The 25,380-nt window shown below is 52.1% G+C and overlaps 2 protein-coding genes across 3 annotated transcripts in view; one reads left to right on the forward strand and one right to left on the reverse strand.

Moving 5' to 3' along the window:
- Positions 1-24,509, reverse strand: LOC138740862 (sodium/calcium exchanger 2-like). 2 transcript variants are annotated; one of them, XM_069894085.1, is made up of 6 exons: positions 22,980-24,509; positions 14,219-14,325; positions 10,602-10,717; positions 10,410-10,533; positions 6,170-6,445; positions 1-5,190 (listed from the first exon to the last, which is right to left on the reverse strand). In XM_069894085.1, exons 1-6 carry the CDS (start codon positions 24,461-24,463, stop codon positions 4,814-4,816), a joined length of 2,484 nt encoding a protein of 827 aa, XP_069750186.1. In that variant the 5' UTR covers positions 24,464-24,509; the 3' UTR covers positions 1-4,813. The 2 variants fall into 2 exon arrangements, with proteins under 2 accessions (XP_069750186.1, XP_069750187.1); XM_069894086.1 differs by having other exon boundaries at positions 10,410-10,509; positions 22,980-24,508.
- The window catches only part of LOC138740863 (bcl2-associated agonist of cell death-like), a 21,824-nt gene continuing 20,198 nt past the window's right edge, over positions 23,755-25,380 (forward strand). Inside the window, exon 1 of the mRNA XM_069894089.1 lies at positions 23,755-24,139. The gene's annotated coding sequence lies outside the window, so the exon portion shown is untranslated. The remainder of the gene's footprint in view (positions 24,140-25,380) is intronic.

Below are 25,380 nucleotides of genomic sequence, written 5' to 3' on the forward strand. Positions count from 1 at the left end.
AGCACCTTAACATGATGCCCCCCCCTCATTCCAGTCCCTGGGGAAAAAAAGCCTCTGGCCATCCAAACAATCAAATGGCCCCATGTCATCTTGCCCACCCTCTTATCAGGTCAGTTCCACCCCCCCATCACTCCAAGCATCCTCTGTTTCTCCAAGGAGTCGGGTTTGCTCTGCCTCTCCTGACGAGGCATGCTTGCCGAGCTGGGGCAGCACCCTCGTGAGTCTCCTCCAGTGTCCAAATCGGTGTGGTCTCACACGGTAACACAACCCAGCTCCTGGTAATGAGGGGAGAAAGACCCCCCTCCCCCCAAATCTTTATCTCTAGGGACAGGTTCCCCTCATCGCCCGGAGCTCTGGGCTACCAGCAGAAAGGTAGCTCAAATGGAGCTCCCTTCAATCAAAATCTCCGCAAATATCTCCCTCTCAAAATGACACAAGATCTGGGCTTGAGTTAAATGATAGAAAAAAAAAGCCTTGAACAGTTCAGGGGGGCCAGAGGAGATTGACCAGGATATGGCCTGGATTGGGGAACATGTCTTATAAGGCAAGGTTGGCAGTGCTGGGGGCTTTTTGGAGTGAAGAAGGGTGAGATGAGACTCAATAAGAGGCCAACAAGATTCTGAGAGGTGTCGATAGAGTGGACAGCCAGCGCCTGTTACCCTAGGGTGGGATCAGCAAACACCAGAGGATGTCTGTACAAAGTGAAGGGAGGGGAGTTTTATTACACAGAGAGATGTGAGGGCCAGGAATGCCTTGCTGGGGTGTGGTGGTGGAGGTTGGAACATTGTGGGCAATTAAGACTCTTAGACGGGCACACAAATGAAAGAGCAGGATCGGGTGGATTAGTACCTTTCTTTTAAAGAATATATGGTTCAGCATCACATCGAGGGCTGAAGGACCTGTACTGTGCTGTAGTGGTCTATGTTCTATCTGTATCAATGACCTGAGTGATAATGTGGTAAATTGGATCAGCGAGTTTGCAGATGACACTAAAATTGGAGGCGTGGACAGCAAGGAATGTTTTTCGAAGCTTGCAGAGGGATCCGGACCAGCTGGAAAAAGAGCCAATGAAGTTCAATGCAGACGTGCGAGGTGTTGCATTTTGAAGGGATAAACCACGCAAGGATGTGCACTGATGGAAGGAAAATAGAGGGTTACAGGGTAGGGAGGGTGCAGTCCTTCTAATATATGGGTCAGCACCACATCAAGGGCCAAAGGGTCTACTGTGTTGTGGTTAAGGGCTCAGGCTGGGCATGTCGGTGATATATCTTTACCTATGGACACTGTGAGACTGACCGAGTTCCTCCAGGATTTGTGCTGCAAGGAGAGTCCTCTTCATTTCAGACAGTTGCTCTGAAGCTAAACATGCAACGATAAATTGAGAATTCCCGCCAAACTTCTCCTGAAAGTTCAGGATTCAGTTTCACTGGGGTGACTGCCAACTTCCTGTAGCCAAGGAACTCGGTTGTCATTCCCCCCCATCCCAACAGAGCAGAGGTAGCTCAAACCAAACTCCCCCCTAACATGATTGCCTTGTGCAGTTCTCTGGAGAAAGGAGGAACTTGTTTTTATGATGGTCAACAGCCATATTTTCTGCACGTTGAGCTTGTTCAGCCAGTTTGACTCTGGCCCTTGCTGGACACTTGGATTTGGGGAGATGACTGGGAGGGAGAGGTTGGGGGAATCAGAGGTGAGAATCCAATTTCTGGCCATGCCCAAAGATTTGGACAATGGAGCCTGGATTTTCTCCACACCCCCAAGGTTGCTTTAAACTGAAACTGGCCTCTATGGTTCAACGACAGGGAATATTATTCTCACCTCTGCAGGGAGGGAATTGAGTCAGACACACAGGAAATCTCCCTTTACACACACATGGGGTCAGACACAGAGTGGATCTCTCCATACCATCCTATGACACTCCCAGGGATGTTGGGGTCCTGTGGCAGTTGATCACTTCATCAGGAGGAATCTTTGATCCGTCCTTGCAATTTCCTTCACCTGTTTCATGAGTGGGTAGTGGGTGTCCTAGGAGAAATTGTTTCTCCCTCTCAAAAGCAGTGTTTGCAGGGAGCTGACAGTCCCAGATTATGTTCACTTCTTACGTGCAAGCTTGTAGTTTTTTTTAGCTTTAATGTATCAACATGGGGAAGAATCTCGCTGCATTGGTCATCCTCATAGAATTAAGCCTCAGTACTTGGCCCCAGGCACAGTCCTTTCCCATAGCCTGAGAAGGCCCAGGGTTGAATCCGGCAGTTCATTCTCTACCCTAATGTCCCAAAGCCTCAGTCTCAGACGTGTCGGCTCGATCTGAACCATAGAACATTACAGCACATAAACAGGCCCTTCTAGTCTGTGCCAAACCATTTATTTTTGCCTTGTCCCTCTGACCTGCACCCAGCTCTTAGCCCTCCATACCCCTCCCATCCTGTCCAAATTCCTCCATGTTTAAAATGAGCCCACTTCAGCTGACAGCTTGTTCCATATTCCCACCACTTTCTGTGTGAAGAAGTTCCCCCTAAACATTTTCCCTTTCGCCCTTAACCCATGTCCCCTGGTTTGTATCTCACCCACCCTCAGTGGGAAAAGCCGACCTACATTTACTCTCTGTCCCCCTCATAATTTTAAACACCTCCATCAAATCTCCCCTCATTCTTCTAAAGCCCTAACCTGTTTAACCTTTCCCTGTAACTCAGTCCCTGAAGTCCAGGCAACATCCTAGTAAATCCTCTCTGACCTCTTTCCATCTTATTAATCTCTTTCCTATAGTTGCATGTCCAATCCTCCAAATTTGCCTCACTGTCTTCTACAACTTTACCATAACATCCCAACTCCTGTACTCAATACTTTGATTTATGAAGGCTAATGTGCCAAAAGCTCTCCATCTACCTGTGATGCCACTTTCAGGGAATTCTGTATCTGTATTCCCAGATCCCTCTGTTCTACCGCACTCCTCAGTGCCCAACTGTTCACTGTGTACGTCCTTTCTTGGGTTGTCCTTCTAAAATGCAACACCTCACACTTGTCTGCATTAAACTCCATCAGCCATTTTTCAGCCCATTTTTCCAGCTGGTCCAGATCCCTCTGCAACCTTTGAAAACCTTCATCGCCATCTGCAACGTGTCCAATCTTAGTGTCACCTGCAAACTCGCTGATCCAAATGACCATGACATGACCAGGTGCTTTTTGTGCAGGAGAATGGGGTTGGAGGGGAAGGTTGGCTTACAGGAGGGACGATTCTATTCCCAGGAATCTGTTATTCGACATCCAAAACCATCTTAGATAAACAGGCAGAGTATTATCTGGGGAGAAAATTCAATCCTCAGAGGTGCAGAGACCTTGGCATCCTCGTGCAGTCATCTAAAAGTTAATGCCCAGGTGGGATTGGTAGTGAAGAAGGCGAATGCTATGTTGCCATTAATTTCAAGAGGTATAGTGTATTTGAGAGGTGTTGATGAGGCTCTAGGGGGCACTAGTGAGACCCCATTTGGAGCACTGTGTGCAGTTTTGGGCCCCCTATCTTCGAAAGGATGTGATGTTGTTGGAGAGGGTGCAGAGGAGATTTACCAAGGTGATTCCTGGAATGTGTGGCAGCTCTTGGGTTGTATTCATTGGAGTGCAGAAGAGTGAGGGGAGATCTCATAGAGACGTTCCAAATATTGAAAGGTTTTGACAGAGTGAATGTAGATTTTTCCCTTGGTGGGTGAATCGAGGACAAGTCTTAAAATTAAAAGTTGTCCAATCAAAACAGAGGAAGAACTCTAGTCAGAAGGTCATGGATCTGTGGAACTCACTGCTGCATAAAGCAATGGAGGCCAGATCACTGGGAAATGGACAAGTGCCTCATTAGTCAGGCTATCAAGGGATATGGGGGAAAAGGCTGGTGATTGGAACTAGGTGTGAGTTTAGTTTAGTGCATAGTCACAGAACAGTTCCGATGGGCTGAGTGGCCTGCTTCTGTTCCTTTATCTTGTGATCACGATCCTCCCAGGTTTGAGGTGGAAGAGATTCTGAACCATCGCACCGTAAGTATTAAAAATTCCATCTGACGTTTGTCAGCCCAGCATTTTGTGTTCGAGGTTGTGTCTCTCTCTGTGTTAGGTGCACCCCTGACTTTCATGACAGCATGTAACGACTCCTCTCCGCACTCACCCCCCATCCCCATCATCTTGTCCATGTTCTTTGACATTCCACCTTGCTAAGGGTCAGGGTGAAGGCTTTTGTTCTTGGCCTGCCCAGTTGTTGTGGAAACCTCCCTACCCCCTCCTCCCACCCCTGCTGGCTGGGCCCTGGGCTTCAGGGAGGTGGGTGGAGAGAATCCAATTTGGTCTGGAGATTTGGAGAGTGGGGCCTGGGCTTCCTCCGCACCTGACCCTCCCCAGGGATCCACAGGGTTGGGGGGGCAGCAACTGATGGGAGAAACCCCCCCAGCAAGGACAAAATCCATTTGGGCAGCCAATCCAAGTGCTTGATACTCGATTCCTCCTGCTGCCTCTATTGAGCACCATTTTCCACCCCCTCTACCCTAATGCCCTGGGTGGGTGGGGGGGGGGGGAAGAAGAATTTTGGAGTTGTAGGGGTGGGGGCTTTGACCTCGCGAGGCAGAGGGGAGGGGTGGCTGCTCAGTAAAGGCCGAGGGGGAGGGGGCACTGCCAACAGGGAGATGAGTGGGTGGGGTGTGGACACAGTGGGATGAATGAAGCCTTTGGTAGTAGGCAGGAACCCAGAGACCAGGCCCCAGGAGCCCATGGGACCAGGCCTCAAGAAGTCCATGGGATCAAGCCTGGGACCCTGCCCAAACCCACAGGCCTAGGCCTCAGAAGCCGGTGATGTAGCAGTAGGCCTCGAGGCTGGACAGGATGATGTAGAGCAGCCAGAGGAGGATGAAGAAGCCAGAGGTGATCAGCTTGCTGAGCCGGGGGCCCCCGAGCTCGCCCCCAACCGGGGCGCGGCGGCGGTACAGCAGAATGGCGACGGAGATGAATGCAAAGATGGTAAAGATGGTGACAGAAAAGGCCAGGTTTCCGGGGTCGACCAGGAAGCGCTCGCCCTTCGTGGCCCAGTAGATGGCAGCGATGGTCCACGCCACACCGATACCCAGGAAGACGTTAACTGCGTTGCTGCCCGTCACGTTACCAATGGATGCGTCCGCGTACTCGTCCTGGACGGCCGCCACTTTGCTGGCGAACGTGTCTGCTCAGGGCGGGTGTGGGGGGGAAGAGAGAGGAGGAGGGGACAGCCATTAGTGTGCTGGGAATCGGAGCTGGGGAGGGGGGGAGTAGCAACAGGATATACAAACTAGAGGGCATGTCAAGGGGAAAGGTTTAGGGGGAACTTCACACTGAGACTGGTGGGGGGTATGGAACGAGCTGCTAGCTGAGGTGGTGAATGTGGGCTCAATGTTAACTTTGGATAAGTACCTGGATGGGAAGGGTATGGAGGCTATGGACTTGATGCAGGTCAGTGGGACAAGGCAGAATAAGTTTGGTAGAGGCTTTGAAGGGCCTTCTATAAGGATGGAGAAGTGGCAGATGGAGTTCAATCCAGATCAGTGTGAGGTGATGCACTTTAGGAGGACAAACCAGAAAGCTGAGTACGGGGTTAATGGATGAACAGAGGGATCTTGGGGTCCAAATCCATGCATCCCTCAAGATCGCCGCACAGGTTGATAGTATAGTTGAGAAGGCCGATGGGACGCTGGGGTTCATTAGTTGGAGGATTGAGTTCAGGAGTCGAAAGGTCATGATGCAACTCTACAAATCTCTGGAGAGGCCCCATTGGAGTATTATGTTCAATTCTGGTCACCTCACTACAGGAAGGATTTGGAAGCTGTGGAGAAGGGGCAAATGAGATTCACCAGGATGTTGCCTGGTTATGAGGCAAGTTTACCAGAACTGGGACTTTTTGGTGCGAAGAGGTCCAGAAGATTCTGAGAGGTATAGATCGGGTGGACAGCCAGTGCCTGTTTCCCAGGGCAGGAGCAGAAACACCAGTGTGGGTGCAGTCCTGGGAGTTTAGAGAGAAGGGAACACCATGCAGTCGGTGGGATAATGAGGGAGCGTCGAAGGAGGGGCTGTGAGGAGGGAGCGCTGTGGGAAGGGTGGTGAGGAGGGAGGGGCAGACGGGGTGGGTGACGGGACGAGACAGGGTTGGGGTGGGGAATGTGACTCACCTGGGACAGACGTCCCCAGGGCGACAAAGACGATGGCCGTCACAGAATTCTTCAATCCCACTGTACAGCCAAACTGCTTGGCCAGATCGCCGGTGATGGCCGTCAGAAGCCCAATCAACATGATCGACACCACGAAGCAAGCCCAGCCATTCAAGTACTCCGTGGGTGGGACAAGGGCAAACAGAACTTTCCAGAACACTGTCAGGAAGTGCATGATGTAATCAAAGCAGGAGGGCCGTGGTTCCTCACTGAAGCCCTCTTCGTCATCATCTGCACCTGCAGGGGGCAGTAAAGGCACAGGTTGGGTAAAAAGTGTGAAGTTCCCTCTGCACCGTCCTATCACACACTCCCAGGGTCAGACACAGAGTGAAGCTCTCTCCGCACCATCCCATCACACATGCCCGGAGTCAGACACAGAGTGAAGCTCCCTCTGCACCATCCAATACACATTCCCGGGGTCAGAAACAGTGAAGTTCCCTCCACACCATCCCGTCATACACTCCTGGGGTCAGACCCAGAATGAAGCTCCCTGTGCATCATTCCATCACACTCTAATGCAGAAATTAAACTAATTCTTGCTCCTCGAGAGAGTAGCTTTGATACAGGGTTCAGAAACTTTGTTAAATAGCTTCAGTTCAAACAGCATTGTTTAACACAAAGGCCTCAAGTAAATCCAGTTCCTCTGGGATCAATTGGCTGTCTAGTTCAGCTGTTCAGTAATGATACAAATTTAATTAAGGAAATCAGCTTTGTACATGGAGATGGCAAGCAAAGTAGTTAAAACAGGGAGGCACTGAAAGCCAGCTATCTCTGCACACTGGCTTGGGAAAATACTAACAAGTTGTTCTCAGTTCTGGAGGAGACCTGACCCAGGTTCTGAACTGTCACAGTCCAGGATAAATCTGATTGGGAATCTCGATTATGAATGCCAGCATTTCTTTTGCCTTCCTTGCCACGGAGGCTATCAGCAGGTTGACCTTTATAGAGTCTTGCATTAGGACTCCCTCATCCCTCTGCACCTCTGATTTCCAAACCTGTTGCCCAATTAGAAAATAGTCAACACCTTCATTCCTTCCACAGTCGTACACATCTCTACACTGTAGAGGTAGCAAGGGGCAGCGGGATGGAGTTAGTCCATGCACACACTCCACATCCACCACACCTGCAAGGCCCAGATCAGGAGGGTGATGGGACCCTCCCCTGGGGGAAGTGCAAACCAACAGCCTTTGACCACCTCAACCCCATTCAGTCCATGCACAGGGAGGGGTATAGGGAACCAGAGGGGTTTACAGAGAAAGGGAGGGGGTGTAGGTGACCGGAGAAGGTTACAGAGACAGGGAGGGGTTTACAGAGACAGGAAGGAGTGTTGGGATTGCAGAGGGTTACAGAGAGAGGGAGAGGTGTTGGGGACTGGAGAGGGTTACAGAGACAGGGAGGGGTTTGGGGACTAGAGAGGGTTACAGAGACAATGAGGGGTGTCGAGGGCCAGAGGAGGTTTCAGAGTTGGGGAGGGGTTTAGGGAACCAGTGACAGGCAGGGGTGTCGGGAACCGGAGGGGGTCACAGAGACAGAGAGGTGTCTCAGAGAGATGGGCGCAGCAGGCAGAGGGGTTTCAGGGGTGCAGGGGAAGGAAGTATTTGGTTCCTGCCCCACCGGATTGGTCTGACAATACTCTGTGGAAAATATCAGTGCTCTTAGGAACTGGAAGTCGAGCGGTGCAATGCTCCAAGGGAAGAGTCGGTGGGGGGGGCGGTGGGGGGGGGGGGGGGGGAGAAGTGCGAGGAACAGCTGGTGTTTTGAGTGACACAGCTGGTGTTTTCAGCAGCCAAACCTCGTCACAACACAAGGGCTTTTTAAGGCAGGGACCTGCTGTGACATCAAGGACTGGTATGGGCACCACCAGACCAGTCTACAGTTACACAGAGGAGACCGTGACCTTGAGCTGACCGCCTCAAGCACAGACCGAGTTTAACACCCTGCCCTAGCTTATTGGGAAGACAGTCGTCCAAATTTACCCTCCTTTGACAAAAAAAATTAAGGAGTCACTCTCTGAACTGAGATGAGACTCAAACATTGGAGGAGTTGTGGACAGTGAGGGAGGTTTTCAAATTTTGCAGAGGGATCCGGACCAGCTGGAAAAATGGGCTGAAATGTAGCTGATGGAGTTTAATGCAGACAAATGTGAAGTGTTGCATTTTGGAGCACAAACCAAGAAAGGACGTACACGGTGAACGGTCCGAGACTTAGGAGTGTGGTAGAACAGGGGGATCTAGGAATACAGATACAGAATTCCCTGGTGGACAGGGTTGTAGAGAGAGCTTTTGGCATCTTGGCCTTCATAAATCAAAGTATTGAGTCCAGGAGCTGGGATGTTGTGGTAAAGTTGTACGAGACCTTGGTGTGGCTAAATTTGGAGAATTGTGTGCAGGTTTGGTCGCCGAACTACAGGAAAGATACCAATAAGATGGAAAGAGGACAGAGAAGATTTACTAGGATGTTGCCCAGACTTCAGGAACTAAGTTACTGGGAAAGGTTAAACAGGTATGGACTTTATTCCCTGGAGCGTAGAAGAATGAGGGGAGATTTGATTGAGGTATTTAAAATTATGAGGGGGATAGACAGTAAATGTAGGTCGGCTTTTTCTACCGAGGGTCAGTGAGATACAAGCCAGGGGACATGGGTTAAGGGTGAAAGGGGAAAAGCTTAGGGGGAAACTTCTTCACACAGAGAGTGGTGGGGATGTGGAACAAGCTGAAGTGGTGAATGTGAATGTCAATTTTAACATTTTATTTGGACTAGTACGTGGATGGGAGGGAACGGAGGGATATGGACTGGGGGCAGATCAATTGTTCTCAACATTTTTTTCCAACTCACATACCACCTTAAGTTCTTCTTTGGCTTGGCTTCGCGGACGAAGATTTATGGAGGGGGTAAACGTCCACGTCAGCTGCAGGCTCGTTTGTGGCTGACAAGTCCGATGCGGGACAGGCAGACACGGTTGCAGCGGCTGCAGGGGAAAATTGGTTGGTTGGGGTTGGGTGTTGGGTTTTTCCTCCTTTGCCTTTTGTCAGTGAGGTGGGCTCTGCGGTCTTCTTCAAAGGAGGTTGCTGCCCGCCAAACTGTGAGGCGCCAAGATGCACGGTTTGAGGCGATATCAGCCCACTGGCAGTGGTCAATGTGGCAGGCACCAAGAGATTTCTTTAGGCAGTCCTTGTACCTTTTCTTTGGTGCACCTGTCACGGTGGCCAGTGGAGAGCTCGCCATATAACACGATCTTGGGAAGGCGATGGTCCTCCATTCTGGAGACGTGACCCACCCAGCGCAGCTGGATCTTCAGCAGCGTGGACTCGATGCTGTCGACCTCTGCCATCTCGAGTACTTCGACGTTAGGGATGAAAGCGCTCCAATGGATGTTGAGGATGGAGCGGAGACAACGCTGGTGGAAGCGTTCTAGGAGCCGTAGGTGATGCCGGTAGAGGACCCATGATTCGGAGCCGAACAGGAGTGTGGGTATGACAACGGCTCTGTATACCCTTATCTTTGTGAGGTTTTTCAGTTGGTTGTTTTTCCAGACTCTTTTGTGTAGTCTTCCAAAGGCGCTATTTGCCTTGGCGAGTCTGTTGTCTATCTCATTGTCGATCCTTGCATCTGATGAAATGGTGCAGCCGAGATAGGTAAACTGGTTGACCGTTTTGAGTTTTGTGTGCCCGATGGAGATGTGGGGGGGCTGGTAGTCATGGTGGGGAGCTGGCTGATGGAGGACCTCAGTTTTCTTCAGGCTAACTTCCAGGCCAAACATTTTGGCAGTTTCCGCAAAGCAGGACGTCAAGCGCTGAAGAGCTGGCTCTGAATGGGCCATTCAGAACCACCTTAAGTAATCCCTTACTAATCTCAGAGCACCTATGGGAGAGTGGGGGCAGTCAGAGAATTGGGGCAGACTGTGGAGGGAGAGGGGGGGATGGTGGGGGAAGAGAGATAGAGTGGGGGATGGTGGGGAGAGAAGGGGTATAGAATGGGGGGGATGGTGGGGAAAAAGAGATGAGAGCCAGGGAAAAAGTGAGGGATGATGGGGGAGAGTTGGGGGACAGAGTGGATGTTGGTGGTGGAAGAGAGCTGGAAGAGAGCAGGGGACGGTGGGGGGAGAGACATGGGGAGACCTGGGGGAGAGAGTTGGAGGTGCTGAGAGGGCTGGCAGAGACTGCCGCCGCGGTTCTGGGCCTCACTGTCACTCTGGACTCACCTGCACTGACAGTCACTGCGTTGACAAACTGCTCCCTCCAACTGCTGGTGCTCACCACTAGCGATAGGTTTGTCTTCTTGATCAGCTTGTCCACCATGCTCTGCAGGGAGGAAGAGGGGAGAGCCTGTGGGTGAAGTTGTGGTGGGTGAAAACGAAGGCTCCCCCCCTGCCCCCTCCCCACTGACCTCTCACCTTGAACTCATAGGACTCCTCGATGATGACCTCCATCTTGCGATGGTCGCCGAGGAGGGGACAACCCAGACTGGTGATGGGGTCAACATTCATCTCCAGATCCTTTTTCATATCCCCTGAGGGCAAGGTTCGGAGGTTAAAGGTTAAGGGGGGAGAGAACGTCGGGGGGAAGCACTCCTTCCACTCTGAACGCAGCATCTTTCAGCTGCTCCCATCGGGGAAGAGATCCAGGAGGATCAGAGCCAGCATCACCAGGCTGAGGAACAGCTTCTTCCCACGGGCAGTGAGAACGCTGAATGACCAAGGGTGCTCACACTCACCCTCCAAAACCCTCATATTCATGTTTGCCTGTATGAAGCTGGGACTTTTTCTTTGGAGTGTAGTAGAAGGATGAGAGGAGACTTAAGCAAAGGACAGTTTGGGGCCCAGAATGGTGCTGATGGAGGCGGTGTGGGCGCAAGTGGAGTATCTTCACCTTCTCCAGGGACTCCCTTGCGTACTCCTCCATCCCCACCAATCGTCCTCTTAGCACCTCCCTGTGACTGCAGGAGGTGCTCCACTTGTGCCCACACCTCCTCCCTCACCACCTTTCGGGGTCCCAAACCCTCTTTCCAAGTGAAGCAACACCTCACTCCTGAACCTGCAGGGGTCATCTACTGCATCCAGTGCCCCCGCTACATTGGTAGAGACCAGACGCAGACTGGGAGAGATCGCTTGGTTGAGCACCTTGGCTCTGCTCGCCGCAATAGCGTGGATCTCCCAGTGGTTGCCCAGTTCCCGTGCCAACATATCTGTCTCATGCACGGCCAGACGGAGACCACCCACAAATTGGAGGAACAATGCCTCATCTTCCGTCTGGGCCCCCTCCAACCGAATGGCATTAACATCAACTTCTCTGGCTTTCGTTTTGCAAGCGTGATAAATTCTCTGTAGTCCCTGACCACATCCAATTTACACCTTTTGTTGGTCGGGATTCCTCCCCCGTTGTTTGAACTCTGAGACTTTTTGATTTATCCTGCTTCTGCCTTTTCTGAATTTTCCTTGAAGAAGGGCTCAGGCACGAAAGGTCGGTGATAATATCTTCGTCTCCACCACCATTTTGGTGCTTTCGCCCACCAAGCTGAGGCGAAATAAAAATTAGACAACATGGGTCAAGGGTAGAGAGGGAAAGGTTTAGGGCACTGCAGTTAGTGTAATGCTGTTACAGCGCCAGTGACTGGGGCTCGAGTCCCACGCCGTCTGTCAGGAGTTTGCAAGTTCTCCCCAGGGGCTCTGGTTTCCTGCCACCCTTTGAAATGTCCCCAGGGTGATAGGTTAATTGGGGTATTTGGAAGGAAGGAGAGAGTCTGTGGCTGAGGCGTCAGGAGCTCAAATGGGCGGATGGCCAGGGTGAGGATCCGCGGTCGGGGCGTTGGGAGCTCAGATGGGTGGGCAGCTGGGGACTAGGAAAGAGTCTGTGGCCAGGGGATCAGGAGCTTGGATGGCCAGCCAGGTGGTGAGTCTGTGAGCTCAGCCAGATGGGCAGCCGGGAACTTGGAGAGTCTGTGGCTGGGGTGTCGGGAGCTCGGATGGGCAGATGGCAGGAGTCTGTGGCTGGGGCGTCGGGAGCTTGGATGGGTGGGTGGCCAAGAACAAGGAGAGAGTCTGTGGCTGGGGTGTTGGGAGCTGGAATGGATGAACAGCTGGAGGCTAGAAGAGTCTGTGGCAAGGGTGTTGGGAGCTCAGCTGGCCAGCCGGGTGATGAGTCTGTGTTTGGGGCATCAGGAGCTCGAATGGGGTGAGCATCTGCAGTCGAGGCGACGGGAGCTCAGATGGGTGGGGTTGGGGTCGAGGCCAAAAATTTGGGGGGGGGGAGGGCCGGGGGAACGAGTTGACTTTTACACAGGTCATATGAAAACTCGTGATTTTTGGCCCAAAAGAGAGATGTAGACTATTACATGGGATTGACTGTCTCATAGGTAAATATGGTATATATGTTTGTGTGTAGGCTGTACTGAGTGTCTGTGTGTGTGCCTTTGGTTGGGAGATACTCTGTTTTGTTGGGTTATATACAGAGTGTGTGGAACGAGCTGCCAGTTGAAGTGATAAATGCAGGCTCAAGTTTGACATTTAATTTTTTTAAAAATGTACACTAACAGGACAGTAACAGCAACAGGCCCTTCTGGCCCAAGATTCCGCACTGCCCAAATACACCCCCGGGACGTTTCTGAAGGGTAGGAGGAAACCAACGCAGACACAGGGAAAACGTACAAACTCCGTACAGACAGCACAGAATTTGAACCCAGGTCTCTGGCACTGTAAAGCTATGCCAACCATGCAGCCACTTAAATAGAACTTGGACAGGTGCATGGATGGAAGGGGTATGGACTGAGTGCAGGTCAGTGGGTCGAGGCAGGGGAATGGTTCGGCACAGACCAGAAGGGCCTGTTTCTGTGCTGTAGGGTTCTATGATCCGTTTGCATTGGAGGAACTCAGCGGGTCACACAGCATCCACGGAGAGCGGCGGAGACTGCCCAAGGAACTCTGGCACCATGTTGATAACTTCCGCTGGGAATGTCGGTGCCTGGTTGAGCATCAGACTCACAAGATACAGGAGCAGAAATCAGCCCATCGCTGCTCCTCAGCTCTAATTGTGAGCTGATCCATCCTCCCACTCAGCCCCATACCCCAGCTTCTCCCCGTAACCCTTGATGCCCTGACTAATCAAATACCTGTCAATCTTGATGCCCTGACTAATCAAATACCTGTCAATCTCTGCCTTAAATCTGCCCAATGGTCTCACGTCCACAGACTCACGACCCTCTGGCTAAGGACATTTGCGTCTGTTTTAAATTGACGACCTTTTATCCTGAAGTTGGCCTTTTTGTCCTAGACTCCCTTCCCAGGGTAAACATCCTTACCACATCGACTCTGCCCAGACCGTTCAGCATTCGAAACACCTCTACGAGGCCCCCTCATACTTCTGTACCCCAACGAGTCCCGACCAAGAGCCGACAATCGTTCCTCATAACCTAACCCTTTCATCCCTGGGATTCTAGTAAATCTTCTCTGACCCCTCTCCAACGCCAGCACGTCTTTTCTCAAATAAAGCACCCAACTCTTTTCCCTGATCCTATAATCTCCAGTTTTATAGGGGTCTGTGATCGTCACCTGATCCTGCCCAGGCTCCATGTACCTCAAGCCTCCAGTCCCAGTCACATCCTGATGAACCTTTCCTGGCTTCTCTCCAGTCTGTCAAACATAAAAATCTCCAGTGGAATCCAGGCCCTTCAGCCCACAGGGTTATGCTGGCCCAATAATTAACACAGCCTAGTATTTCCCGACTGTGTCACTCAGTTCTGCTTACCTATCCAATAGTCTCTTAAATGATCCCATTGTACTGGTCTTGAACAGCGCAGCTGGAAGCACCTTCTGTGCACCCAAAACTGTACAAGGTGGTCCAAGTGAGAACTCACCAGTGCCTGATAGTCTCTCAACAGGGCAGGCCACAGTCTCAAGAGGATCCACCCTGTCCCATGGCAGGGAGATGGTTCCACCCCATTCCTTGGGGTTATACCCCATCACGCAGTGGGGAGATGGTTCCACCCTGTCCTGCAGAAGGGGCAACGGAGACTCACCCATCGGGTGCACGCCCTGCGCTAGCTGTGGCTCTCCCAGCTCGATGAAGAAGTTCTTGTTCTTCTCATAGTCTTCATCCTCGATAATTTGCACCTCAATGATCTTCCTGCAGGAGAGAGGAGTGGGGAGGAAAAGGGGTGAGAGCATCAGCAACGCCCGTCCTTCATAGGGCAAAGGGTCAGATTTCAGACCCAGCTCTAGAGGTTAAAGGTCAGGGGAGTGGTGAAGGAGCTCCATGTGGAGTGGGAGGTGGTCCGTACTGGGGGTGTGGGGGAGGTGTGGTGAGGGAGCTTCACAAGGAGGGAGGGATGGCGAGGGATCTCAGCACTGGGGAGCGGAAGGGCTGGTGAGAGCTCAGCACTGGGAGGGGGAGAGCGCTGGGTAATGAGAGAGCTCCGTGGTCAGGGTGTGAGGGGTGGGTTGGTGAGAGTTGGTCAGGGGGCTAGGGGTCCTCAGTGACGGTGTAGACCCTTGAAGTATGCTGACAGCCCTGTGCGAGATGGTAGCTCTGGGGTTCAGGCCTGGTATTGAGGGGGTCCCTGCAGATTGTACCCTGCCATCAGGGGATTCCCAGGGTCTCTCTCTTCCCTCACTCCTCTTCTTCCCCTCTCACTCTCCTTTACCCCACCAGCTTCCCCTACCGAACAATGAAAGGGCTGGATAGAGTGGATGTGGGGAAGATGTTTCCAGATGTGGGAGAGTCTCGGACCAGATGGCCCAGGCTCAGAACAACAGGATTCCCCTTTAAAACAGAGATGAGGAGAAGTTTCTTCATCTGGAGAATTTGTTGCCACAGGTGTGGATGCCAAGTCATTGGGTAGATTTAAATTTTTAATTTAGATATACTGCATGGTAACAGGCTATTTTGGTCCACGAGTCCATGTCACCCATCTGACCATCAACCCCCATAAGTTTTTGAACGGTGGAAGTCAAAACCCCTCCCCCCCCCTCGGAGGAAACCCATGCAGACACGGGGAGAACATACAGACAGCACGGGATTCAAACCCAGTTCCCAATCGCTCGCATTGTGGTAGTGTTACGCCAACTGCCACGCCAACATTGCAGTGGAGGGTGATTGGTTCTTGATTCATTAGGGTGTCAAAGGTTATGGGGAGACGGCAGGAGAATGGGGTTCAGAGGAGGACCTTGTCAGCCATTATTTGAACGGAGAGCAGATGATGGGCTGAAAGGCCTATTTCTGCTCCTACGTCTGATGGACCCTTCTCTATATCCAACTCCTCTCTCATTACCCCATTTTTCTGCCACCACTCCTTGTCACCACCTTTCCTTCTTCCTCCCACTTCTGCTCTTTTCCCTCCTCCCACTCAATACCCTCCTCTCTTTTTCTCTCTCCCCCTTTCCCTTCCTTTCCCATTCTACACCCCCTCTCTTTCTCTTCCCTCCCTCCCTCCCAACCCCATCTCCCTTTCTCTCCCAGTCTTTCTCTCCTTCCTCCCTCTCCTGCTCCCTCCCTCTATCTTTATCCTTCTCACTCTCTCTCTCCTTGACCCTCCCTCTCCGTTGTTTATGACCTGGTACTCCACAGGGAACTACCTCCAAGCACCACAGGGGAGAGTGCAACACTCTCCCAGTGCCCAAACACCATTCTGATCAGCTCATCACAACAAGGCAGTCCGACACAGCAAGCCCATGGGTCAACACACATTCCCACCTGGCAACAGACACCACCCACCCATACCAAGTCCCTCCTCCACGCCCTCGTGAAATGCCTCCAGTTCCCTCCCATCATTCAAAACATATTGGGGGGAGGGGGGGGGGGTTGCAGGTCAATTGGCTGTAAATTAGGCAGCACGGCTTGTGGGCTGGAAGGGCCTGTTACCGTGTTGTATGTCTAAATTTTTTTTTAAACACAGAGTAGTGGGTATCTGGAATGCCTTGCCAGGGGTGGTAGTGGAGGCTGGAACATTAGGAGCATTTAAGAGACTCTTAGGCACTTGGATGGAAGAAAAATAGAGGATTACAGGATAGGGAGGTTGAGTACTTTTTAGTTATATATGTTGACACATTGTGGCCGAATGTTCTATGTGCTCTAATTTTAGGGAACCCCAACCCTCATCTGGTTCCACTATCTCATAGAACACTGCAGCACAGTAAACAAGCCATTCGGCCCTTCTAGTCTGTGCTGAAAACCCTCCAGATCTCTCCCATCCACGTATATATTTGATTTATTCTTAAAACTTAAAAGAGTGAGCCCGCAATTACCACATCAGAGGGCAGCTCGTTCCACATCCCCACCACTCTGTGAAGAACTTCCCCCTAAAGCATTCCCCTTTCACCCCAAAGCCATGTCCTCTTGTATTTATCTCTCCTAATCTAAGTGGAAAGAGCAAACTCACATTGACTCTGTCTTTTCCCCTCATAATCTTGTAATCCTCTATCAAATCTCTCCTCATTCTTCTGCGCTCCAAGGAATAAAGTCCTAACCTGTTTGATCTTTCCTTGTAACTCAGTGGTTTTCAAACTGGCCCCCTAAACTCACATTCCACCTTAAGCAATCCTTATGCCCCAAGTGCTCTGTGATTAGTAAGGGATTGCTTAAGGAGTTATGCGAGTGGAAAGAAAAAGTTTGTAAACCAGTTTTAATCGTACCTAATTGACTCATTATGTGCACAGTTTCATAGCTCCAGAGGAAATGGGCCAATGACAAATTTTCTTAAGCAAAATATTTCAGTAATAATCAGGTCTAGAGAAGTGGTTCTCAATCTTCCCTTCTCACTCACATACCACCTTAAGTAATCCCTTATTAATCACAGTTGGTATGTGGGTTTAGAGGACCAGTTTGAAAACCATTGGTGTAACTCAACTCCTGAAGACCCGGCAACAATCTAGTAAATCTTCCCTGCACTTTTTTGATCTTACTGACATCCTTCCTGTAGTTTGGTGACCAGAACTGCACATAATACTCCAAATTTGGCCTCACCAATGTCTTACACAACTTTACCAAAACATCTCAAACTCTTGTACTCAATACTTCTGATTTATGAAGGCCAGGATACCAAAAGCGCTCTTTACAACCCTATCCTCCTGTGATGCCACTTTCAGGGAATTAAGTACTTTTATTCCCAGATCCCTTTGTTCCTCTGCATTGATCATGTGGACACCCAGAGACTTTTTCTCTAGGGACTGAAACGGCTAACACAAGAGGGCATAGTTTTAAGGTGTTCGAGAATAAGTATGGGGAGGGGAATGTTGGAGGCAAGTTCTTCTCCTAAGAGTGGTGGGGACGTGGAAGGTGCTGCCATCAATGGTGATGGAGGCAGTAGATTTACAAGTCTATTAAGATAGGTACATGGAACTGAGGAAAATGGAGGGTTATGCAATGGGGAAATTTGAGGCAGTCATTAAGAGTCGGGTATTGAGTCAGCACAGCACTGTGGGCCGAAGGGCCTCTACAATCTATTTCCACATTATATGTGATTTCGCCTTTTGTAGGTTTGGATAAGGGGAATTGATCTGAACTGCTGACTGATCGTATCTACTCCGGGATGCAGACGGACGTGGTGAGTTCCTCCAGCAATTCTTTCTCCCGTCCTGGATTGCAGAACTGGAATGAAATACAGAGGTCTGTAGACACTGTGACTGTAGTTAAACACACAACGAAATGCTGGAGGAACTCAGCCGGTCTCACAGTGTCCACAGGAGGCAACGTTATATAGCTGATGTTTCAGACCTGAACCCTTCTTCAAGCGATAATCCAGAATGGCTTAGGCCTGAGACATCGGCAATATACCTTTGCCTCCTATGGGCGCAGAAAAGACCGGCTGAGTTCCTCCAGCATTTTAGTGTGTTTTTACTGCAGAACTTGTCCCCTCCCTCACTGCTGGGGATACCGTCTTGGATGTTTACAACAGAGCCCCACCCCTCCCCATGAGGGGACACCTCCCATCACGGTGGAGACACCTACTTCTCTGAAATCAGTCAGGTTAAAGGAAGACTAATATTTGTAGCCTCTGCGTTTATTTTAACATTTACAAACAGTTCTATTTATAATGTGTAGCAAGGCTGAGAGGAGCTCTTTGGAAGGAGCAGAACAAACAGACGGAAGGTCACTGGGAGATGGTGTGAGGGGGGGGGGCTGAATGTCATTGGGGTACAGTCGATAACCTTGGGTGTTGGAGAGGAGGGGACATCTGTGTGTGGGACCTGTCACCCCCCAGTGAGAATGTGTGTGTGTGTGTGTGTGTGTGTGTGTGTGTGTGTGTGTGTGTGTGTGTGTGTGTTACCCATCCCCCAGTGAGGGTCAGTGTGTGTGGGACCTATTTATCACTGTATGATGAATTTTACTGCTGTTTTGATTTCCATCCAAATGAAATGTTTTTTTTGATGTAGAACATTCAAATTCAATATTTGAGAATTGTGTCACTGCTTAACTAGTTGGAGAATGTTCTGGAAACCAATCCCACTGGGCCGGCCCCACACCTCGGCATATCTCACAGCTATGACACCTTCAGCACTGGGATTTGGCAGGTCAGGTCAGAGACAAGGAACCCCCCCCCCCACCGTCTTTCAGAGGAGGGGTTCCGCTGATCATCCCCTCCCCCAGAGGCTGGTGATACGAATCATCCCCTTGCCCAGAGATTGGGGATAAGTATCGTCCCCTCCCCCACTGGCGGATATAATTATCCCACCGTCCTTTGACACTCCCACACTAAAGGAGTTAGTGTTCATGCTGTTGGTTGGTTTAAGGCTGCCCAGGAGGAATGTGATGTGATCCTCTTTGAAGTTACATCAACCCTTGCCCCGACAGTGGAAGAGGCGAAGGGCAGATGGATCGGTTGGGGAAGTTGAGATGGTCGACTGCACAAAGCTCAAGTTCAGACACACTGGATGGGAGAGGTAGCAAGAATGGGGGTCAGTGAGATGGCCGACCACAGGCTCACGGACTGCAGAGAGCCTCTAGAGGTGGGCCAGCAAGGTTAAGGGTCAGGTCTGTGAAGATGATGTAATCCATCTTCAGCAATAGTTTTCAACCTTTTCCCATTCACATGCTACTTTAAGTCATCCCTGACTAATCACAGAGTACCTGTGGCATAGGGATGACTTAAGGTGGTATGTGAGTAGAAAGAAAAAAATTTGAAAACCACTGTTTTAATCGTACCTCATTGACTCATTATGTGCACAGTTTCATAACTCACAAGGAAATGGACCAATGACTATTTTTCTCAAACAAAATATTTCATTTACAATTAGGTCTAGAGCAGTGGTTCTCAACCAATTTTTTTCCCCACTGATATACACCCGGTAACTAACCATTTGGACCATGAGTCTGTGCTGCCCTATTTACACCCTATTAACCCCAGGGGACATGGGGAGAATGTACAAACTCCTTACAGACAGCGCGGAATTCGAAGCCTGATCCAGTCCCGATAGCTGGCACTGGCGCTCTCATAATCCTGTAGACTTCTATTAAGTCATCTCATCCTTCTTCACTACAAAGAGAAAAGTTCCAGCTCTACTAACCTTGCCTCATAAGACTTGTTTTTTAATCCAGGCAACATCCTGGTAAATCTCCTCTACATCCTCCCCATAGCTTCCACATCCTTCCTGTAATGAGGTGACCAAAACTGAACACAATACTCCAAGTGGGGTCTCACCAGAGATTCTTAGAGTTGCAACATGACCTCCCTACTCCTGAACTCAATCCCATTATTAAAGGGTTATTGAAGAGTTAATGGATTCATATTGAGCATAAAAAAGGTTTGAGTCCACCAGTACATTCCAGGTCGCCACAAAGATGGTAGGTAATTAATTCAATGCCTAGCAACCTGTGACTTCTGCTCCCCAATAGTTCCCTCTCACCCCTCCAGGCTCAACCATTCTAACCTCCATCATCTTTATTTAGCTGTGCCCCTGAGGCCAGCTCAAGCTTTCTGGGAGGCTGCAGCTTCCACCTGCCTCATCCTCTGGTTACGCTGCCTCATTGACACATGCAGTTGGTGGCAGACCCACTTTAACTATGGCTCTGAAGGAACCTCAGACCTTCCATTCACTGTCCGCTCAATAACGGAGCCATGGGGTGCTCATCGGTTCATGCCAGGTTTTGGAATCATCTTTAATTTGGTGACTGGCACTGTGCATGGTGCCTCCCGATGTGGGATAGGGAGGCCGGGACTGTGTACGGTGTCTCCCAGTGTGGGATAGGGAGACCGGGACTGTGCACGGTGTCTCCCAGTATGGAATAGGGAGACCGGGACAGTGTACGGTGTCGCCTGGTGAGGGATAGGGAAACTGGGACTGTGCATGACATCTCCCGGTGTGGGATAGGGAGACTGGGACTGTGCACCATGTCTCCCGGTGTGGGATAGGGAGACCGGGACTGTGCACAGTGTCTCCCGGTGTGGGATGGGGAGATGGGGACTGTGCATGGTGATTCCCTGTGTGTGTGTGTGTGTGTGTGTGTGTGTGTTCCTTAATGACCATGTGTCTGTGTGCATGCCAGTTCTTGCAAGAGAATATGTCTGTGTACATAAGTTTGTGTCTATGTGCGTGACTGTGTGAGTCCATGAGGGTGTCTCTATGTGCGTGCGTGTCTGTATGTGTGCACACGCACGTCTGTGTGAGTGTGTCTGTGTGCGAGAGGGGTGGAGTCGATTGAGACTGGGATACCAGAGGACACAGATTTAAGGTGAGGGAAGCGAGGAGAGATTTAACAGGAAATTGAGGGGTAACTTCTTTACAAAGATGGTGGTCGGTCTATGGAATGGGCTGCCAGAGGAGGTGAGTGAGGCAGGTATTACTGCCATGCTAAAAAAAAAAAGGATGGATTAATGGACAAGGTGGGTTTTGAGGGGTATGGGCCAAACGCATGTAGATGGGACTCGTGTAGCTGTCCAAAGATCTTTGAAGACAAGGGGGAGGGTGTGTAGGATCTAAGCCAGTGGTTTTCATCTTTATTTTTCCACTCACATACCTCCTAAAGTAATCTCTTACTAAGCATAGAGAACCTAAGGCATAGGATGTATGTGGTACGTGAATGGGGGGTGGGGGGAATGGTTGAGAAGCATTGATCTTAGTAGAGGGCATGGCAAAAGCAAGACAAGTTCAGCTCAGGGGAAAGTGACGTCCCAGCAGAAGGTAGGGTTCAGCCCTGGAATACCCTCCCTCCCTCATCTGCAAAAGGATGCTCCTCAGCGAACTCCAAAATCTCCCCACAAACTCTGACACACAAACTCAGGAGAAGGATACTGTGGCTTGCACAAGGGCTGACTCACCACACGTGGAGACCACAGCAAACACACACCCACTGATTGGAGGAGCAGGCCATTTGGGAGGTCAAAAGAGTCCCCACCAACCCAGCTCGCCAGCATTAACTGGTTCTAAAAGTCTCTATTAAATATCCACATCCCATTCCAGGAATAGCTGCCCCAGATCCCAGCCATCTTTATGCATTAATATTCTCTATTCCCCACCTTCAGCCCGGGAGTGTGTGAGGAGACAGTGCGGAGGGACCTTCACTCTGTGTCTGATCCCGGGAGTGTGCAATGGGACGGTGTGGAGGGAGCTTTACTCGGTGTCTGTCCCCGGGAGTGTGAGATGGGAAAGTGCAGAGTAAACTTCACTGTGTCTGAAAACATTTTTTTACCCAGAGAAGTGTGAATCTGTGGAATGCTCTGCCACAGAGGGTGGTAGAGGCAGATTTGCTGATTATGTTCAAAAGAGAGTTAGATAAGACTCTAGTGGGCAAAGGAGTTAAGGGTTATGGAGATAAGGCTGGAAAGGGGTACTGATGGTAGTGATCAGCCATGATCTGTAAAATGGCGGTGCTGGCTCGACGGGCCTACTCCAGCTCCAATATTGTTTATTGACTCCTGGAGTGTGTGATGGGACGGTGTGGAGGAAACTTCACCCTGAGTCTGACTCCAGGAGCACGTGATGTGATGGTGTGGAGACAGTTTCACTCAGGGTTGACCCCAGGAGTGTGTGATGGGACAGTGTGGAGGGAGCTTCAATCTGTGCTTGACCCTGGGAGTGTGGGTGATGGGATTGTGTGGAGGGAGCTTCGATCTGTGTCTGACCCCGGGAGTGTGCGATGGAACGGTGCAGAGGGAGCTTCACTCAGGGTCTAACCCTGTGAGAGTGTGATGAGAAAGTGTGATGGGATTGTGCGAAGAGAGATTCACCCTTTTTAACGTAGTTTATATCCAGGGTAGATGCAGAAAAGCATTTGATATTAACCCTTCTCAATTTAGAATAAACCTCCCATCCCAAAACATGGGGGTCTGCCTCTTCCCCCGTAAGGGGGCTAGTACAGGAACAAAATGATGAGTGACATCAAGGACAGTTGGGCCGACAACAGTGAGGATGATTTGTAGTAAGGATTGATTTGGAGCTGGGGGGAAGGGAAGACCCAGGAGAGGAGGGTTTGGGGTGGGTGCAGTGAAGGGGCCTGGGGGGGGGGCGGGTGGGAGAAATGGGTGAGCAGGGACTGGGGGGCGCAAGTGGGGCCTGAGGGATGTGGGTCCTGGAGAGGCCGAGGATGAGGGGGAGGGGTGAAGGGGGCGAGGTCCTGGGGAGGGCTCCCAGGGCGGGAGCAAGGAGGATGGGTCCTGGGGGTGGGGGGTGAAGATAGAGCGGTCCTGGCCGAAAGGGACAGACGAAGAGTGGTCCTGGGCGAGGAGTAGAGGTAGATAGGTCCCGGGGCGGGGCCGAGGGGGAAGGTGTCCCGGGGCGGGGACAAAGGGGAGGGACGGGACCTCCAAGGGGCAGGAGACTCGGTGCTGGGTGGAAGGTCCAACTTACTGCGTTTCCCCGTCGCCGAAGAGTAGCGTCCCGGTGCGGCCGACGAAGTCTCGGCCTGCCCTGGCCGTCCCCTCGGCCGTGCCGTAGGGCAGCAGCACGGCGCCGCGGGCCCCGGAGCTCCGCACCACCCGCGCGCCCAGTACGCCCGCGCTCTCGCTCACCCGCTGCGCCGGCTGCTCGAACGAGAAGCAGCCGGCCTGGTCGTCGTCCAGGATGGTGACGGTGACCAGGCCGTGAGGCCCCAGCCTGGCCCCCGGGGACCGAGGCTCGGCCAGGCGCACCCGGAAGAACTCGTCGGGCTCGCCTACCTCGTCGTCCAGCACCTGCACGGTCAGCTCCAGCCGCCGCTCGCCCGGCCCGAAGCGCAGCGTCCCTTCCGCGGGTTCGTAGTCGGAGCCGGCGCGGGCCGTGCCATCCTCGGTGCGGTAGTCCACGTCCAGCGGCCCGTCGGCCCGGCCGCCCTCCCGCAGCACGGCCAGCCGCACGGCGCCGCAGCCCTCGACGCACTCGTAGCAGGCCCGCTGGAAGGAGACTCGCTCACCACCGCCGGCCTCCTCCGCCTCCTCCGGCCCCGACCTTCGCCGCCTTAGCACATCGCCTTCGCCCGTCAGCCGTCGGGTGGCCTGGATGCGGTAGAAGGCCCGGCTCTTGGGCCGTCGCGCCAGCGCCCGACGCCGCGCCAACTCCAACAGTTGCGCAGGCGCGCGTCGCGGCTGCTCGCGCCGCAGATCGTGCAGCTCGCGCGCGGCCTCTTCCCGCCCTTCCTGCGGGGGGGGCGGGCCCGGCGCGTGCCATAGCAGGAGGCGGCGGTCGGCGGCCCAGGCCAGCAGCACGAGGCACGGGAAGAAGGCGAGCGTGAGCAACGCCTCCCACACCTCCACCTCGGCCGGCGTGCGCACCGCCAGGATGACGTAGAGCCAGACGTAGGCGAAGAGGCTCCATGAAGCCGTGACGAGCAGCACGCGCGGGCGGCGCACGCGCCGCGCCTGGCCCGCCGGCACGGCCAGTACGCACACGGCGACGATAACAAACAGGTTGAAGGCGGCGCTGCCCACGATGGTGGCCGGGCCTAGCTCGCCGGCCTCGAAGTGGTGGCCGCACACCTCGATGACGCTAAGGAGGATTTCGGGCGCCGACGAGCCAAGCGCCATCAGGGTCAGGTTGGACACCGTCTCGTTCCAGACACGCGCACCGTCCGCGCGCTCCCGCGAAGTGATCACCTCGATGGCGGCCATGAAGCGGTCGGCCACGATCGACATGCCCAGGAAGACGTAGGCGAGTGCGGCCAGGTAGACGGCGGCCCGGGCGGCCCGCTGGCCCGGGCCCGGCGCCTCTAGGGGACGCCAGGCGGGCAGCAGGACGCCGGGCTCACAGCCCGACGGGCCTGGGCAGCTTTGATTGGTGGAGGCGCATGCGCAGGGCCCGGCCGCGAGCAGGCCGCCGAGGATCCGCAGGGTCCGGCCGCCGCTGGACATCGTGGACATCGTTGAGGGCTCTGGGCGGGGTGGCCAACCCTGGGGAAAAAAGCACAAGAAAAAGGGGGAAAATTAGCCTCTGGCATTTGGGGGGGGGGGGGTTCAACCTGGGTCAGACCCTAGTGCAGAGGGAGCTTCACTCTGTGTCTGACCCCGGGGGTGTGTGACAGGACGGTGCGGAGGGAGCTTCCATCTGTGTCTGACCCCTGGAAAGTGTGAGGGGTCAGTGTGGAAGGAGCTTCACACTGTGTCTAACCCCGGGACTGTGATGGGACGGTGTGGAGGGAGCTTCTCTCGGTGTCCGTCCCTGGTATTGTGTGATGGGAAGGTGCGGAGAGAGCTTCACATTGTTTCTGACCCCAGGAGTGTGTGATGGGATGGTGCGGAGGGAGTTTCACTCTGTGTCTGACTCCAGGAGTGTGTGATGGGACAGTGCGGAGGGAGCTTCACACTGTGTCTGACCCCGGGAGTGTGTGATTGGATGATGTGGAGGGAGATTTACTCTGTGTCTGACACCGGGATTGTGTGATGGGCAGCGTGGAGGGAATTTCATCTGCATACATACTAATCCAAATGACCACCTCATCGTCCAAATCATTAATGTATATGACAAATAGTAATGGACCCAATACTGAACCCCGAGGCACACCACTAGTGAACAGCTACCAATGGAATCATTGTTGAATCCATTTTACTACTTCAATATTAATGCTTAATGATTGAACCTTTCTAACTACTACTTCAATATTAATGCCTAATGATTGAACCTTTCTAACTAACCTTTCCTAAGGAATCTTACCAATATGTGTACAACATCCACTGCCTTACCCTCATCAAATTTCCAAGTAATCTTCTCAAAAAATTCAATAAGGACAAGAATAAACTCCAGAGGGTTGTTAACGTGGCCTGTGACATCACAGGCACCA

This window comes from Narcine bancroftii, chromosome 8 (genome assembly GCF_036971445.1).
Source record: "Narcine bancroftii isolate sNarBan1 chromosome 8, sNarBan1.hap1, whole genome shotgun sequence".
NCBI classification, from domain to species: domain Eukaryota; kingdom Metazoa; phylum Chordata; class Chondrichthyes; order Torpediniformes; family Narcinidae; genus Narcine; species Narcine bancroftii.